Here is a 19,323-nt window from a genome sequence, read left to right as displayed (position 1 = left end):
CAGTACAGACAGGGTTTACTCTGTTAGAGTGGTCTGGGACAGGGTTTACTCTGTTATGACGGGTCAGTGGTCTGAACAGTACAGACAGGGTTTACTCTGTTATGACGGGTCAGTGGTCTGAACAGTACAGACAGGGTTTACTCTGTTATGACGGGTCAGTGGTCTGAACAGTACAGACAGGGTTTACTCTGTTATGACGGGTCAGTGGTCTGAACAGTACAGACAGGGTTTACTCTGTTATGACGGGTCAGTGGTCTGAACAGTACAGTACAGGGTTTACTCTGTTACAGGGTCTTACAGACAGGGTTTACTCTGTTATGACGGGTCAGTGGTCTGAACAGTACAGACAGGGTTTACTCTGTTATGACGGGTCAGTGGTCTGAACAGTACAGACAGGGTTTACTCTGTTATGACGGGTCAGTGGTCTGAACAGTACAGACAGGGTTTACTCTGTTATGACGGGTCAGTGGTCTGAACAGTACAGACAGGGTTTACTCTGTTATGACGGGTCAGTGGTCTGAACAGTACAGACAGGGTTTACTCTGTTATGACGGGTATGACGGGTCAGTGGTCTGAACAGTACAGACAGGGTTTACTCTGTTATGACGGGTCAGTGGTCTGAACAGTACAGACAGGGTTTACTCTGTTATGACGGGTCAGTGGTCTGAACAGTACAGACAGGGTTTACTCTGTTATGACGGGTCAGTGGTCTGAACAGTACAGACAGGGTTTACTCTGTTATGACGGGTCAGTGGTCTGAACAGTACAGACAGGGTTTACTCTGTTATGACGGGTCAGTGGTCTGAACAGTACAGACAGGGTTTACTCTGTTATGACGGGTCAGTGGTCTGAACAGTACAGACAGGGTTTACTCTGTTATGACGGGTCAGTGGTCTGAACAGTACAGACAGGGTTTACTCTGTTATGACGGGTCAGTGGTCTGAACAGTACAGACAGGGTTTACTCTGTTATGACGGGTCAGTGGTCTGAACAGTACAGACAGGGTTTACTCTGTTATGACGGGTCAGTGGTCTGAACAGTACAGACAGGGTTTACTCTGTTATGACGGGTCAGTGGTCTGAACAGTACAGACAGGGTTTACTCTGTTATGACGGGTCAGTGGTCTGAACAGTACAGACAGGGTTTACTCTGTTATGACGGGTCAGTGGTCTGAACAGTACAGACAGGGTTTACTCTGTTATGACGGGTCAGTGGTCTGAACAGTACAGACAGGGTTTACTCTGTTATGACGGGTCAGTGGTCTGAACAGTACAGACAGGGTTTACTCTGTTATGACGGGTCAGTGGTCTGAACAGTACAGACAGGGTTTACTCTGTTATGACGTGTCAGTGGTCTGAACAGTACAGACAGGGTTTACTCTGTTATGACGTGTCAGTGGTCTGAACAGTACAGACAGGGTTTACTCTGTTATGACGGGTCAGTGGTCTGAACAGTACAGACAGGGTTTACTCTGTTATGACGGGTCAGTGGTCTGAACAGTACAGACAGGGTTTACTCTGTTATGACGGGTCAGTGGTCTGAACAGTACAGACAGGGTTTACTCTGTTATGACGGGTCAGTGGTCTGAACAGTACAGACAGGGTTTACTCTGTTATGACGGGTCAGTGGTCTGAACAGTACAGACAGGGTTTACTCTGTTATGACGGGTCAGTGGTCTGAACAGTACAGACAGGGTTTACTCTGTTATGACGGGTCAGTGGTCTGAACAGTACAGACAGGGTTTACTCTGTTATGACGGGTCAGTGGTCTGAACAGTACAGACAGGGTTTACTCTGTTATGACGGGTCAGTGGTCTGAACAGTACAGACAGGGTTTACTCTGTTATGACGGGTCAGTGGTCTGAACAGTACAGACAGGGTTTACTCTGTTATGACGGGTCAGTGGTCTGAACAGTACAGACAGGGTTTACTCTGTTATGACGGGTCAGTGGTCTGAACAGTACAGACAGGGTTTACTCTGTTATGACGGGTCAGTGGTCTGAACAGTACAGACAGGGTTTACTCTGTTATGGTCAGTGGTCTGAACAGTACAGACAGGGTTTACTCTGTTATGACGGGTCAGTGGTCTGAACAGTACAGACAGGGTTTACTCTGTTATGACGGGTCAGTGGTCTGAACAGTACAGACAGGGTTTACTCTGTTATGACGGGTCAGTGGTCTGAACAGTACAGACAGGGTTTACTCTGTTATGACGGGTCAGTGGTCTGAACAGTACAGACAGGGTTTACTCTGTTATGACGGGTCAGTGGTCTGAACAGTACAGACAGGGTTTACTCTGTTATGACGGGTCAGTGGTCTGAACAGTACAGACAGGGTTTACTCTGTTATGACGGGTCAGTGGTCTGAACAGTACAGACAGGGTTTACTCTGTTATGACGGGTCAGTGGTCTGAACAGTACAGACAGGGTTTACTCTGTTATGACGGGTCAGTGGTCTGAACAGTACAGACAGGGTTTACTCTGTTATGACGGGTCAGTGGTCTGAACAGTACAGACAGGGTTTACTCTGTTATGACGGGTCAGTGGTCTGAACAGTACAGACAGGGTTTACTCTGTTATGACGGGTCAGTGGTCTGAACAGTACAGACAGGGTTTACTCTGTTATGACGGGTCAGTGGTCTGAACAGTACAGACAGGGTTTACTCTGTTATGACGGGTCAGTGGTCTGAACAGTACAGACAGGGTTTACTCTGTTATGACGGGTCAGTGGTCTGAACAGTACAGACAGGGTTTACTCTGTTATGACGGGTCAGTGGTCTGAACAGTACAGACAGGGTTTACTCTGTTATGACGGGTCAGTGGTCTGAACAGTACAGACAGGGTTTACTCTGTTATGACGGGTCAGTGGTCTGAACAGTACAGACAGGGTTTACTCTGTTATGACGTGTCAGTGGTCTGAACAGTACAGACAGGGTTTACTCTGTTATGACGTGTCAGTGGTCTGAACAGTACAGACAGGGTTTACTCTGTTATGACGTGTCAGTGGTCTGAACAGTACAGACAGGGTTTACTCTGTTATGACGGGTCAGTGGTCTGAACAGTACAGACAGGGTTTACTCTGTTATTACGGGTCAGTGGTCTGAACAGTACAGACAGGGTTTACTCTGTTATGACGGGTCAGTGGTCTGAACAGTACAGACAGGGTTTACTCTGTTATGACGGGTCAGTGGTCTGAACAGTACAGACAGGGTTTACTCTGTTATGACGGGTCAGTGGTCTGAACAGTACAGACAGGGTTTACTCTGTTATGACGGGTCAGTGGTCTGAACAGTACAGACAGGGTTTACTCTGTTATGACGGGTCAGTGGTCTGAACAGTACAGACAGGGTTTACTCTGTTATGACGGGTCAGTGGTCTGAACAGTACAGACAGGGTTTACTCTGTTATGACGGGTCAGTGGTCTGAACAGTACAGACAGGGTTTACTCTGTTATGACGGGTCAGTGGTCTGAACAGTACAGACAGGGTTTACTCTGTTATGACGGGTCAGTGGTCTGAACAGTACAGACAGGGTTTACTCTGTTATGACGGGTCAGTGGTCTGAACAGTACAGACAGGGTTTACTCTGTTATGACGGGTCAGTGGTCTGAACAGTACAGACAGGGTTTACTCTGTTATGACGGGTCAGTGGTCTGAACAGTACAGACAGGGTTTACTCTGTTATGACGGGTCAGTGGTCTGAACAGTACAGACAGGGTTTACTCTGTTATGACGGGTCAGTGGTCTGAACAGTACAGACAGGGTTTACTCTGTTATGACGGGTCAGTGGTCTGAACAGTACAGACAGGGTTTACTCTGTTATGACGGGTCAGTGGTCTGAACAGTACAGACAGGGTTTACTCTGTTATGACGGGTCAGTGGTCTGAACAGTACAGACAGGGTTTACTCTGTTATGACGGGTCAGTGGTCTGAACAGTACAGACAGGGTTTACTCTGTTATGACGTGTCAGTGGTCTGAACAGTACAGACAGGGTTTACTCTGTTATGACGGGTCAGTGGTCTGAACAGTACAGACAGGGTTTACTCTGTTATGACGGGTCAGTGGTCTGAACAGTACAGACAGGGTTTACTCTGTTATGACGGGTCAGTGGTCTGAACAGTACAGACAGGGTTTACTCTGTTATGACGGGTCAGTGGTCTGAACAGTACAGACAGGGTTTACTCTGTTATGACGGGTCAGTGGTCTGAACAGTACAGACAGGGTTTACTCTGTTATGACGGGTCAGTGGTCTGAACAGTACAGACAGGGTTTACTCTGTTATGACGGGTCAGTGGTCTGAACAGTACAGACAGGGTTTACTCTGTTATGACGGGTCAGTGGTCTGAACAGTACAGACAGGGTTTACTCTGTTATGACGGGTCAGTGGTCTGAACAGTACAGACAGGGTTTACTCTGTTATGACGGGTCAGTGGTCTGAACAGTACAGACAGGGTTTACTCTGTTATGACGGGTCAGTGGTCTGAACAGTACAGACAGGGTTTACTCTGTTATGACGGGTCAGTGGTCTGAACAGTACAGACAGGGTTTACTCTGTTATGACGGGTCAGTGGTCTGAACAGTACAGACAGGGTTTACTCTGTTATGACGGGTCAGTGGTCTGAACAGTACAGACAGGGTTTACTCTGTTATGACGGGTCAGTGGTCTGAACAGTACAGACAGGGTTTACTCTGTTATGACGGGTCAGTGGTCTGAACAGTACAGACAGGGTTTACTCTGTTATGACGGGTCAGTGGTCTGAACAGTACAGACAGGGTTTACTCTGTTATGACGGGTCAGTGGTCTGAACAGTACAGACAGGGTTTACTCTGTTATGACGGGTCAGTGGTCTGAACAGTACAGACAGGGTTTACTCTGTTATGACGGGTCAGTGGTCTGAACAGTACAGACAGGGTTTACTCTGTTATGACGGGTCAGTGGTCTGAACAGTACAGACAGGGTTTACTCTGTTATGACGGGTCAGTGGTCTGAACAGTACAGACAGGGTTTACTCTGTTATGACGGGTCAGTGGTCTGAACAGTACAGACAGGGTTTACTCTGTTATGACGGGTCAGTGGTCTGAACAGTACAGACAGGGTTTACTCTGTTATGACGGGTCAGTGGTCTGAACAGTACAGACAGGGTTTACTCTGTTATGACGGGTCAGTGGTCTGAACAGTACAGACAGGGTTTACTCTGTTATGACGGGTCAGTGGTCTGAACAGTACAGACAGGGTTTACTCTGTTATGACGGGTCAGTGGTCTGAACAGTACAGACAGGGTTTACTCTGTTATGACGGGTCAGTGGTCTGAACAGTACAGACAGGGTTTACTCTGTTATGACGGGTCAGTGGTCTGAACAGTACAGACAGGGGTTTACTCTGTTATGACGGGTCAGTGGTCTGAACAGTACAGACAGGGTTTACTCTGTTATGACGGGTCAGTGGTCTGAACAGTACAGACAGGGTTTACTCTGTTATGACGGGTCAGTGGTCTGAACAGTACAGACAGGGTTTACTCTGTTATGACGGGTCAGTGGTCTGAACAGTACAGACAGGGTTTACTCTGTTATGACGGGTCAGTGGTCTGAACAGTACAGACAGGGTTTACTCTGTTATGACGGGTCAGTGGTCTGAACAGTACAGACAGGGTTTACTCTGTTATGACGGGTCAGTGGTCTGAACAGTACAGACAGGGTTTACTCTGTTATGACGGGTCAGTGGTCTGAACAGTACAGACAGGGTTTACTCTGTTATGACGGGTCAGTGGTCTGAACAGTACAGACAGGGTTTACTCTGTTATGACGGGTCAGTGGTCTGAACAGTACAGACAGGGTTTACTCTGTTATGACGGGTCAGTGGTCTGAACAGTACAGACAGGGTTTACTCTGTTATGACGGGTCAGTGGTCTGAACAGTACAGACAGGGTTTACTCTGTTATGACGGGTCAGTGGTCTGAACAGTACAGACAGGGTTTACTCTGTTATGACGGGTCAGTGGTCTGAACAGTACAGACAGGGTTTACTCTGTTATGACGGGTCAGTGGTCTGAACAGTACAGACAGGGTTTACTCTGTTATGACGGGTCAGTGGTCTGAACAGTACAGACAGGGTTTACTCTGTTATGACGGGTCAGTGGTCTGAACAGTACAGACAGGGTTTACTCTGTTATGACGGGTCAGTGGTCTGAACAGTACAGACAGGGTTTACTCTGTTATGACGGGTCAGTGGTCTGAACAGTACAGACAGGGTTTACTCTGTTATGACGGGTCAGTGGTCTGAACAGTACAGACAGGGTTTACTCTGTTATGACGGGTCAGTGGTCTGAACAGTACAGACAGGGTTTACTCTGTTATGACGGGTCAGTGGTCTGAACAGTACAGACAGGGTTTACTCTGTTATGACGGGTCAGTGGTCTGAACAGTACAGACAGGGTTTACTCTGTTATGACGGGTCAGTGGTCTGAACAGTACAGACAGGGTTTACTCTGTTATGACGGGTCAGTGGTCTGAACAGTACAGACAGGGTTTACTCTGTTATGACGGGTCAGTGGTCTGAACAGTACAGACAGGGTTTACTCTGTTATGACGGGTCAGTGGTCTGAACAGTACAGACAGGGTTTACTCTGTTATGACGGGTCAGTGGTCTGAACAGTACAGACAGGGTTTACTCTGTTATGACGGGTCAGTGGTCTGAACAGTACAGACAGGGTTTACTCTGTTATGACGGGTCAGTGGTCTGAACAGTACAGACAGGGTTTACTCTGTTATGACGGGTCAGTGGTCTGAACAGTACAGACAGGGTTTACTCTGTTATGACGGGTCAGTGGTCTGAACAGTACAGACAGGGTTTACTCTGTTATGACGGGTCAGTGGTCTGAACAGTACAGACAGGGTTTACTCTGTTATGACGGGTCAGTGGTCTGAACAGTACAGACAGGGTTTACTCTGTTATGACGGGTCAGTGGTCTGAACAGTACAGACAGGGTTTACTCTGTTATGACGGGTCAGTGGTCTGAACAGTACAGACAGGGTTTACTCTGTTATGACGGGTCAGTGGTCTGAACAGTACAGACAGGGTTTACTCTGTTATGACGGGTCAGTGGTCTGAACAGTACAGACAGGGTTTACTCTGTTATGACGGGTCAGTGGTCTGAACAGTACAGACAGGGTTTACTCTGTTATGACGGGTCAGTGGTCTGAACAGTACAGACAGGGTTTACTCTGTTATGACGGGTCAGTGGTCTGAACAGTACAGACAGGGTTTACTCTGTTATGACGGGTCAGTGGTCTGAACAGTACAGACAGGGTTTACTCTGTTATGACGGGTCAGTGGTCTGAACAGTACAGACAGGGTTTACTCTGTTATGACGGGTCAGTGGTCTGAACAGTACAGACAGGGGTTTACTCTGTTATGACGGGTCAGTGGTCTGAACAGTACAGACAGGGTTTACTCTGTTATGACGGGTCAGTGGTCTGAACAGTACAGACAGGGTTTACTCTGTTATGACGGGTCAGTGGTCTGAACAGTACAGACAGGGTTTACTCTGTTATGACGGGTCAGTGGTCTGAACAGTACAGACAGGGTTTACTCTGTTATGACGGGTCAGTGGTCTGAACAGTACAGACAGGGTTTACTCTGTTATGACGGGTCAGTGGTCTGAACAGTACAGACAGGGTTTACTCTGTTATGACGGGTCAGTGGTCTGAACAGTACAGACAGGGTTTACTCTGTTATGACGGGTCAGTGGTCTGAACAGTACAGACAGGGTTTACTCTGTTATGACGGGTCAGTGGTCTGAACAGTACAGACAGGGTTTACTCTGTTATGACGGGTCAGTGGTCTGAACAGTACAGACAGGGTTTACTCTGTTATGACGGGTCAGTGGTCTGAACAGTACAGACAGGGTTTACTCTGTTATGACGGGTCAGTGGTCTGAACAGTACAGACAGGGTTTACTCTGTTATGACGGGTCAGTGGTCTGAACAGTACAGACAGGGTTTACTCTGTTATGACGGGTCAGTGGTCTGAACAGTACAGACAGGGTTTACTCTGTTATGACGGGTCAGTGGTCTGAACAGTACAGACAGGGTTTACTCTGTTATGACGGGTCAGTGGTCTGAACAGTACAGACAGGGTTTACTCTGTTATGACGGGTCAGTGGTCTGAACAGTACAGACAGGGTTTACTCTGTTATGACGGGTCAGTGGTCTGAACAGTACAGACAGGGTTTACTCTGTTATGACGGGTCAGTGGTCTGAACAGTACAGACAGGGTTTACTCTGTTATGACGGGTCAGTGGTCTGAACAGTACAGACAGGGTTTACTCTGTTATGACGGGTCAGTGGTCTGAACAGTACAGACAGGGTTTACTCTGTTACTCTGACGGGTCAGTGGTCTGAACAGTACAGACAGGGTTTACTCTGTTATGACGGGTCAGTGGTCTGAACAGTACAGACAGGGTTTACTCTGTTATGACGGGTCAGTGGTCTGAACAGTACAGACAGGGTTTACTCTGTTATGACGGGTCAGTGGTCTGAACAGTACAGACAGGGTTTACTCTGTTATGACGGGTCAGTGGTCTGAACAGTACAGACAGGGTTTACTCTGTTATGACGGGTCAGTGGTCTGAACAGTACAGACAGGGTTTACTCTGTTATGACGGGTCAGTGGTCTGAACAGTACAGACAGGGTTTACTCTGTTATGACGGGTCAGTGGTCTGAACAGTACAGACAGGGTTTACTCTGTTATGACGGGTCAGTGGTCTGAACAGTACAGACAGGGTTTACTCTGTTATGACGGGTCAGTGGTCTGAACAGTACAGACAGGGTTTACTCTGTTATGACGGGTCAGTGGTCTGAACAGTACAGACAGGGTTTACTCTGTTATGACGGGTCAGTGGTCTGAACAGTGGTCTGACAGACAGGGTTTACTCTGTTATGACGGGTCAGTGGTCTGAACAGTACAGACAGGGTTTACTCTGTTATGACTGGGACAGGGTCAGTGGTCTGAACAGTACAGACAGGGTTTACTCTGTTATGACGGGTCAGTGGTCTGAACAGTACAGACAGGGTTTACTCTGTTATGACGGGTCAGTGGTCTGAACAGTACAGACAGGGTTTACTCTGTTATGACGGGTCAGTGGTCTGAACAGTACAGACAGGGTTTACTCTGTTATGACGGGTCAGTGGTCTGAACAGTACAGACAGGGTTTACTCTGTTATCAGTGGTCGGGACAGGGTCAGTGGTCTGAACAGTACAGACAGGGTTTACTCTGTTATGACGGGTCAGTGGTCTGAACAGTACAGACAGGGTTTACTCTGTTATGACGGGTCAGTGGTCTGAACAGTACAGACAGGGTTTACTCTGTTATGACGGGTCAGTGGTCTGAACAGTACAGACAGGGTTTACTCTGTTATGACGGGTCAGTGGTCTGAACAGTACAGACAGGGTTTACTCTGTTATGACGGGTCAGTGGTCTGAACAGTACAGACAGGGTTTACTCTGTTATGACGGGTCAGTGGTCTGAACAGTACAGACAGGGTTTACTCTGTTATGACGGGTCAGTGGTCTGAACAGTACAGACAGGGTTTACTCTGTTATGACGGGTCAGTGGTCTGAACAGTACAGACAGGGTTTACTCTGTTATGACGGGTCAGTGGTCTGAACAGTACAGACAGGGGTTTACTCTGTTATGACGGGTCAGTGGTCTGAACAGTACAGACAGGGTTTACTCTGTTATGACGGGTCAGTGGTCTGAACAGTACAGACAGGGTTTACTCTGTTATGACGGGTCAGTGGTCTGAACAGTACAGACAGGGTTTACTCTGTTATGACGGGTCAGTGGTCTGAACAGTACAGACAGGGTTTACTCTGTTATGACGGGTCAGTGGTCTGAACAGTACAGACAGGGTTTACTCTGTTATGACGGGTCAGTGGTCTGAACAGTACAGACAGGGTTTACTCTGTTATGACGGGTCAGTGGTCTGAACAGTACAGACAGGGTTTACTCTGTTATGACGGGTCAGTGGTCTGAACAGTACAGACAGGGTTTACTCTGTTATGACGGGTCAGTGGTCTGAACAGTACAGACAGGGTTTACTCTGTTATGACGGGTCAGTGGTCTGAACAGTACAGACAGGGTTTACTCTGTTATGACGGGTCAGTGGTCTGAACAGTACAGACAGGGTTTACTCTGTTATGACGGGTCAGTGGTCTGAACAGTACAGACAGGGTTTACTCTGTTATGACGGGTCAGTGGTCTGAACAGTACAGACAGGGTTTACTCTGTTATGACGGGTCAGTGGTCTGAACAGTACAGACAGGGTTTACTCTGTTATGACGGGTCAGTGGTCTGAACAGTACAGACAGGGGTTTACTCTGTTATGACGGGTCAGTGGTCTGAACAGTACAGACAGGGTTTACTCTGTTATGACGGGTCAGTGGTCTGAACAGTACAGACAGGGTTTACTCTGTTATGACGGGTCAGTGGTCTGAACAGTACAGACAGGGTTTACTCTGTTATGACGGGTCAGTGGTCTGAACAGTACAGACAGGGTTTACTCTGTTATGACGGGTCAGTGGTCTGAACAGTACAGACAGGGTTTACTCTGTTATGACGGGTCAGTGGTCTGAACAGTACAGACAGGGTTTACTCTGTTATGACGGGTCAGTGGTCTGAACAGTACAGACATGACGGGGTCAGTGGTCTGAACAGTACAGACAGGGTTTACTCTGTTATGACGGGTCAGTGGTCTGAACAGTACAGACAGGGTTTACTCTGTTATGACGGGTCAGTGGTCTGAACAGTACAGACAGGGTTTACTCTGTTATGACGGGTCAGTGGTCTGAACAGTACAGACAGGGTTTACTCTGTTATGACGGGTCAGTGGTCTGAACAGTACAGACAGGGTTTACTCTGTTATGACGGGTCAGTGGTCTGAACAGTACAGACAGGGTTTACTCTGTTATGACGGGTCAGTGGTCTGAACAGTACAGACAGGGTTTACTCTGTTATGACGGGTCAGTGGTCTGAACAGTACAGACAGGGTTTACTCTGTTATGACGGGTCAGTGGTCTGAACAGTACAGACAGGGTTTACTCTGTTATGACGGGTCAGTGGTCTGAACAGTACAGACAGGGTTTACTCTGTTATGACGTCAGTGGTCTGGGTCAGTGGTCTGAACAGTACAGACAGGGTTTACTCTGTTATGACGGGTCAGTGGTCTGAACAGTACAGACAGGGTTTACTCTGTTATGACGGGTCAGTGGTCTGAACAGTACAGACAGGGTTTACTCTGTTATGACGGGTCAGTGGTCTGAACAGTACAGACAGGGTTTACTCTGTTATGACGGGTCAGTGGTCTGAACAGTACAGACAGGGTTTACTCTGTTATGACGGGTCAGTGGTCTGAACAGTACAGACAGGGTTTACTCTGTTATGACGGGGTCAGTGGTCTGAACAGTACAGACAGGGTTTACTCTGTTATGACGGGTCAGTGGTCTGAACAGTACAGACAGGGTTTACTCTGTTATGACGGGTCAGTGGTCTGAACAGTACAGACAGGGTTTACTCTGTTATGACGGGTCAGTGGTCTGAACAGTACAGACAGGGTTTACTCTGTTATGACGGGTCAGTGGTCTGAACAGTACAGACAGGGTTTACTCTGTTATGACGGGTCAGTGGTCTGAACAGTACAGACAGGGTTTACTCTGTTATGACGGGTCAGTGGTCTGAACAGTACAGACAGGGTTTACTCTGTTATGACGGGTCAGTGGTCTGAACAGTACAGACAGGGTTTACTCTGTTATGACGGGTCAGTGGTCTGAACAGTACAGACAGGGTTTACTCTGTTAGACGGGTCAGTGGTCTGAACAGTACAGACAGGGTTTACTCTGTTATGACGGGTCAGTGGTCTGAACAGTACAGACAGGGTTTACTCTGTTATGACGGGTCAGTGGTCTGAACAGTACAGACAGGGTTTACTCTGTTATGACGGGTCAGTGGTCTGAACAGTACAGACAGGGTTTACTCTGTTATGACGGGTCAGTGGTCTGAACAGTACAGACAGGGTTTACTCTGTTATGACGGGTCAGTGGTCTGAACAGTACAGACAGGGTTTACTCTGTTATGACGGGTCAGTGGTCTGAACAGTACAGACAGGGTTTACTCTGTTATGACGGGGTCAGTGGTCTGAACAGTACAGACAGGGTTTACTCTGTTATGACGGGTCAGTGGTCTGAACAGTACAGACAGGGTTTACTCTGTTATGACGGGTCAGTGGTCTGAACAGTACAGACAGGGGTTTACTCTGTTATGACGGGTCAGTGGTCTGAAACAGTACAGACAGGGTTTACTCTGTTATGATCGGGTCAGTGGTCTGAACAGTACAGACAGGGTTTACTCTGTTATGACGGGTCAGTGGTCTGAACAGTACAGACAGGGTTTACTCTGTTATGACGGGTCAGTGGTCTGAACAGTACAGACAGGGTTTACTCTGTTATGACGGGTCAGTGGTCTGAACAGTACAGACAGGGTTTACTCTGTTATGACGGGTCAGTGGTCTGAACAGTACAGACAGGGTTTACTCTGTTATGACGGGTCAGTGGTCTGAACAGTACAGACAGGGTTTACTCTGTTATGACGGGTCAGTGGTCTGAACAGTACAGACAGGGTTTACTCTGTTATGACGGGTCAGTGGTCTGAACAGTACAGACAGGGTTTACTCTGTTATGATTTGGGTCAGTGGTCTGAACAGTACAGACAGGGTTTACTCTGTTATGACGGGTCAGTGGTCTGAACAGTACAGACAGGGTTTACTCTGTTATGACGGGTCAGTGGTCTGAACAGTACAGACAGGGTTTACTCTGTTATGACGGGTCAGTGGTCTGAACAGTACAGACAGGGTTTACTCTGTTATGACGGGTCAGTGGTCTGAACAGTACAGACAGGGTTTACTCTGTTATGACGGGTCAGTGGTCTGAACAGTACAGACAGGGTTTACTCTGTTATGACGGGTCAGTGGTCTGAACAGTACAGACAGGGTTTACTCTGTTATGACGGGTCAGTGGTCTGAACACAGTACAGACAGGGTTTACTCTGTTATGACGGGTCAGTGGTCTGAACAGTACAGAACAGGGTTTACTCTGTTATGACGGGTCAGTGGTCTGAACAGTACAGACAGGGTTTACTCTGTTATGACGGGTCAGTGGTCTGAACAGTACAGACAGGGTTTACTCTGTTATGACGGGTCAGTGGTCTGAACAGTACAGACAGGGTTTACTCTGTTATGACGGGTCAGTGGTCTGAACAGTACAGACAGGGTTTACTCTGTTATGACGGGTCAGTGGTCTGAACAGTACAGACAGGGTTTACTCTGTTATGACGGGTCAGTGGTCTGAACAGTGACAGGGTCTGTTAACAGGCAGTGGTCTGAACAGTACAGACAGGGTTTACTCTGTTATGACGGGTCAGTGGTCTGAACAGTACAGACAGGGTTTACTCTGTTATGACGGGTCAGTGGTCTGAACAGTACAGACAGGGTTTACTCTGTTATGACGGGTCAGTGGTCTGAACAGTACAGACAGGGTTTACTCTGTTATGATGGGTCAGTGGTCTGAACAGTACAGACAGGGTTTACTCTGTTATGACGGGTCAGTGGTCTGAACAGTACAGACAGGGTTTACTTGTTATGACTCAGTGTTGAACAGTACAGACAGGGTGTTATCGGGTCAGTGGTCTGAACAGTACAGACAGGGTTTACTCTGTTATGACGGGTCAGTGGTCTGAACAGTACAGACAGGGGTTTACTCTGTTATGACGGGTCAGTGGTCTGAACAGTACAGACAGGGTTTACTCTGTTATGACGGGTCAGTGGTCTGAACAGTACAGACAGGGTTTACTCTGTTATGACGGGTCAGTGGTCTGAACAGTACAGACAGGGTTTACTCTGTTATGACGGGTCAGTGGTCTGAACAGTACAGACAGGGGTTTACTCTGTTATGACGGGTCAGTGGTCTGAACAGTACAGACAGGGTTTACTCTGTTATGACGGGTCAGTGGTCTGAACAGTACAGACAGGGTTTACTCTGTTATGACGGGTCAGTGGTCTGAACAGTACAGACAGGGGTTTACTCTGTTATGACGGGTCAGTGGTCTGAACAGTACAGACAGGGGTTTACTCTGTTATGACGGGTCAGTGGTCTGAACAGTACAGACAGGGTTTACTCTGTTATGACGGGTCAGTGGTCTGAACAGTACAGACAGGGTTTACTCTGTTATGACGGGTCAGTGGTCTGAACAGTACAGACAGGGTTTACTCTGTTATGACGGGTCAGTGGTCTGAACAGTACAGACAGGGTTTACTCTGTTATGACGGGTCAGTGGTCTGAACAGTACAGACAGGGTTTACTCTGTTATGACGGGTCAGTGGTCTGAACAGTACAGACAGGGTTTACTCTGTTATGACGGGTCAGTGGTCTGAACAGTACAGACAGGGTTTACTCTGTTATGACGGGTCAGTGGTCTGAACAGTACAGACAGGGTTTACTCTGTTATGACGGGTCAGTGGTCTGAACAGTACAGACAGGGTTTACTCTGTTATGACGGGTCAGTGGTCTGAACAGTACAGACAGGGTTTACTCTGTTATGACGGGTCAGTGGTCTGAACAGTACAGACAGGGTTTACTCTGTTATGACGGGTCAGTGGTCTGAACAGTACAGACAGGGTTTACTCTGTTATGACGGGTCAGTGGTCTGAACAGTACAGACAGGGTTTACTCTGTTATGACGGGTCAGTGGTCTGAACAGTACAGACAGGGTTTACTCTGTTATGACGGGTCAGTGGTCTGAACAGTACAGACAGGGTTTACTCTGTTATGACGGGTCAGTGGTCTGAACAGTACAGACAGGGTTTACTCTGTTATGACGGGTCAGTGGTCTGAACAGTACAGACAGGGTTTACTCTGTTATGACGGGTCAGTGGTCTGAACAGTACAGACAGGGTTTACTCTGTTATGACGGGTCAGTGGTCTGAACAGTACAGACAGGGTTTACTCTGTTATGACGGGTCAGTGGTCTGAACAGTACAGACAGGGTTTACTCTGTTATGACGGGTCAGTGGTCTGAACAGTACAGACAGGGTTTACTCTGTTATGACGGGTCAGTGGTCTGAACAGTACAGACAGGGTTTACTCTGTTATGACGGGTCAGTGGTCTGAACAGTACAGACAGGGTTTACTCTGTTATGACGGGTCAGTGGTCTGAACAGTACAGACAGGGTTTACTCTGTTATGACGGGTCAGTGGTCTGAACAGTACAGACAGGGTTTACTCTGTTATGACGGGTCAGTGGTCTGAACAGTACAGACAGGGTTTACTCTGTTATGACGGGTCAGTGGTCTGAACAGTACAGACAGGGTTTACTCTGTTATGACGGGTCAGTGGTCTGAACAGTACAGACAGGGTTTACTCTGTTATGACGGGTCAGTGGTCTGAACAGTACAGACAGGGTTTACTCTGTTATGACGGGTCAGTGGTCTGAACAGTACAGACAGGGTTTACTCTGTTATGACGGGTCAGTGGTCTGAACAGTACAGACAGGGTTTACTCTGTTATGACGGGTCAGTGGTCTGAACAGTACAGGGTTTACTCTGTTACAGGGTCTTTGCTCTGTTATGACGGGTCAGTGGCCTGAACAGTACAGACAGGGTTTACTCTGTTTACTCTGTTATGACGGGTCAGTGGTCTGAACAGTACAGACAAGGGGTTTACTCTGTTATGACGGGTCAGTGGTCTGAACAGTACAGACAGGGTTTACTCTGTTATGACGGGTCAGTGGTCTGAACAGTACAGACAGGGTTTACTCTGTTATGACGGGTCAGTGGTCTGAACAGTACAGACAGGGTTTACTCTGTTATGACGGGTCAGTGGTCTGAACAGTACAGACAGGGGGTTTACTCTGTTATGACGGGTCAGTGGTCTGAACAGTACAGACAGGGTTTACTCTGTTATTATGGGTCAGTGGTCTGAACAGTACAGACAGGGTTTACTCTGTTATGACGGGTCAGTGGTCTGAACAGTACAGACAGGGTTTACTCTGTTATGATCGGTCAGTGGTCTGAACAGTACAGACAGGGTTTACTCTGTTATGACGGGTCAGTGGTCTGAACAGTACAGACAGGGTTTACTCTGTTATGACGGGTCAGTGGTCTGAACAGTACAGACAGGGTTTACTCTGTTATGACGGGTCAGTGGTCTGAACAGTACAGACAGGGTTTACTCTGTTATGACGGGTCAGTGGTCTGAACAGTACAGACAGGGTTTACTCTGTTATGACGGGTCCGTGGTCTGAAATAGTAAGACAGTACAGACACTGAAACAGACAGGGTTTACTCTGTTATGACGGGTCAGTGGTCTGAACAGTACAGACACTGAAACAGACAGGGTTTACTCTGTTATGACGGGTCAGTGGTCTGAACAGTACAGACAGGGTTTACTCTGTTATGACGGGTCAGTGGTCTGAACAGTACAGACAGGGGTTTACTCTGGTCCGAACAGTACAGACAGGGGTTTACTCTGTTATGACGGGTCAGTGGTCTGAACAGTACAGACAGGGTTTACTCTGTTATGACGGGTCAGTGGTCTGAACAGTACAGACAGGGTTTTAATCTGTTATGACGGGTCAGTGGTCTGAACAGTACAGACAGGGTTTACTCTGTTATGACGGGTCAGTGGTCTGAACAGTACAGACAGGGTTTACTCTGTTATGACGGGTCAGTGGTCTGAACAGTACAGACAGGGTTTACTCTGTTATGACGGGTCAGTGGTCTGAACAGTACAGACAGGGTTTACTCTGTTATGACGGGTCAGTGGTCTGAACAGTACAGACAGGGTTTACTCTGTTATGACGGGTCAGTGGTCTGAACAGTACAGACACTGTCCCTCCTGGCTCTAACGGTAGGATGTGGTTTGTCCATTATAATCCCATCTCTGAAAACACATCCAATCCCCCGGGGGGGTCATCTATTGGGGAACCCTGCTAGCTGGAGTAATCATTCAGCTACGGTCTGAATATCAACGATACATCTATTGGGGAACACTGCTAGCTGGAGTAATCATTCAGCTACGGTCTGAATATCAACGATACATCTATTGGGGAACCCTGCTAGCTGGAGTAATCATTCAGCTACGGTCTGAATATCAACGATACATCTATTGGGGAACCCTGCTGGCTGGAGTAATCATTCAGCTATGGTCTGAATATCAATGATACATCTATTGGGAACACTGCTAGCTGGAGTAATCATTCAGCTACGGTCTGAATATCAACGATACATCTATTGGGGAACACTGCTAGCTGGAGTAATCATTCAGCTACGGTCTGAATATCAACGATACATCTATTGGGGAACCCTGCTAGCTGGAGTAATCATTCAGCTACGGTCTGAATATCAACGATACATCTATTGGGGAACCCTGCTAGCTGGAGTAATCATTCAGCTACGGTCTGAATATCAACGATACATCTATTGGGGAACCCTGCTAGCTGGAGTAATCATTCAGCTACGGTCTGAATATCAACGATACATCTATTGGGGAACCCTGCTAGCTGGAGTAATCATTCAGCTACTGGTCTGAATATCAACGATACATCTATTGGGGAACACTGCTAGCTGGAGTAATCATTCAGCTACGGTCTGAATATCAACGATACATCTATTGGGGAACCTGCTAGCTGGAGTAATCATTCAGCTATGGTCTGAATATCAACGATACATCTATTGGGAACCCTGCTAGCTGGAGTAATCATTCAGCTACGGTCTGAATATCAACGATACATCTATTGGGGAACCCTGCTAGCTGGAGTAATCATTCAGCTACGGTCTGAATATCAACGATAGGAAAACTCACTGATGACGGGTCGCCCTGAACGGCATCATGGAGAGGGCCATGTTCTCAATGAGAGAACAGACTGCAGGCCTCATCAGCTCACCACCAAAACCCCTACACAGACAGGACACAACAACAATGAGAGAACAGACTGCAGGCCTCATCAGTCACCACCAAAACCCCTGACAGACAGGACACAACAACAATGAGAGAACAGACTGCAGGCCTCATCAGCTCACCACCAAAACCCCTACAGACAGGACACAACAACAATGAGAGAACAGACTGCAGGCCTCATCAGCTCACCACCAAAACCCCCTACACAGACAGGACACAACAACAATGAGAGAACAGACTGCAGGCCTCATCAGCTCACCACCAAAACCCCTACACAGACAGGACACAACAACAATGAGAGAACAGACTGCAGGGCCTCATCAGCTCACCACCAAACCCCTACACAGACAGGACACAACAACAATGAGAGAACAGACTGCAGGCCTCATCAGCTCACCACCAAAACCCCTACACAGACAGGACACAACAACAACTATTTGTTGAGGTGCACAACATATTGGTCTGAAACCTTAAAGAGGCATTCCAATTAAAAATAAATTAATAATAATAATCTGAAACAGTCTAAAGAATGAGTAATATTTCAAAATAAATAACCAATAATCAATAACAATAATAATAATAATCTTAAACAGTCTAAATAAGAATGAGTAAAATGTGTAAAGTAACAGTGCTGACCTGTACTGCTTTCGGTCAAATAGCTGGAAGACAAAACAAACACATGACGACATGTTTAAAGATGAACAGACTGGTGATTTACAACTTTAAAACACATCAACATGTTTAGAGACTAACAGACTGGTGATTTACAACTTTAAAACACAACAACATGTTTAGAGATGAACAGACTGGTGATTTACAACTTTAAAAACACAACCACATGTTTAGAGACGAACAGACTGGTGATTTACAACTTTAAAACACAACAACATGTTTAGAGACGAACAGACTGTTGATTTACAACTTTAAAACACAACAACATGTTTAGAGACGAACAGACTGGTGATTTTACAACTTTAAAACACAACAACATGTTTTAGAGACGAACAGACTGGTGATTTTACAACTTTAAAACACAACATGTTTAGAGACGAACAGACTGGTGATTTACAACTTTAAAACACAACAACATGTTTAGAGACGAACAGACTGGTGATTTACAACTTTAAAACACAACAAACATGTTTAGAGGCGAACAGACTGGTGATTTACAACTTTAAAACACAACAACATGTTTAGAGACGAACAGACTGGTGATTTACAACTTTAAAAACACAACAACATGTTTAGAGACGAACAGACTGGTGATTTACACCTTTAAAACACAACAACATGTTTAGAGACGAACAGACTGGTGATTTAC

General features: G+C 47.0%; 1 protein-coding gene across 1 annotated transcript in view; it reads right to left on the bottom strand.

The window, feature by feature from the left end:
- The window catches only part of LOC127918580 (tubulin-specific chaperone D-like), a 68,602-nt gene extending 49,885 nt beyond the window's left edge, over nt 1–18,717 (bottom strand). Inside the window, 3 exon segments of the mRNA XM_052501859.1 lie at nt 17,907–17,918; nt 17,920–17,999; nt 18,639–18,717. Of these exon segments, the coding sequence (XP_052357819.1) occupies nt 17,907–17,918; nt 17,920–17,999; nt 18,639–18,691 (145 nt within the window). The 5' untranslated portion in view covers nt 18,692–18,717.
- Nucleotides 18,718–19,323: the final 606 nt, after the last annotated feature.

Source organism: Oncorhynchus keta, unplaced genomic scaffold, assembly GCF_023373465.1.
Source record: "Oncorhynchus keta strain PuntledgeMale-10-30-2019 unplaced genomic scaffold, Oket_V2 Un_contig_14560_pilon_pilon, whole genome shotgun sequence".
NCBI classification, from domain to species: Eukaryota; Metazoa; Chordata; class Actinopteri; order Salmoniformes; family Salmonidae; genus Oncorhynchus; species Oncorhynchus keta.
This window is presented reverse-complemented; position numbering and strand designations above follow the sequence as displayed.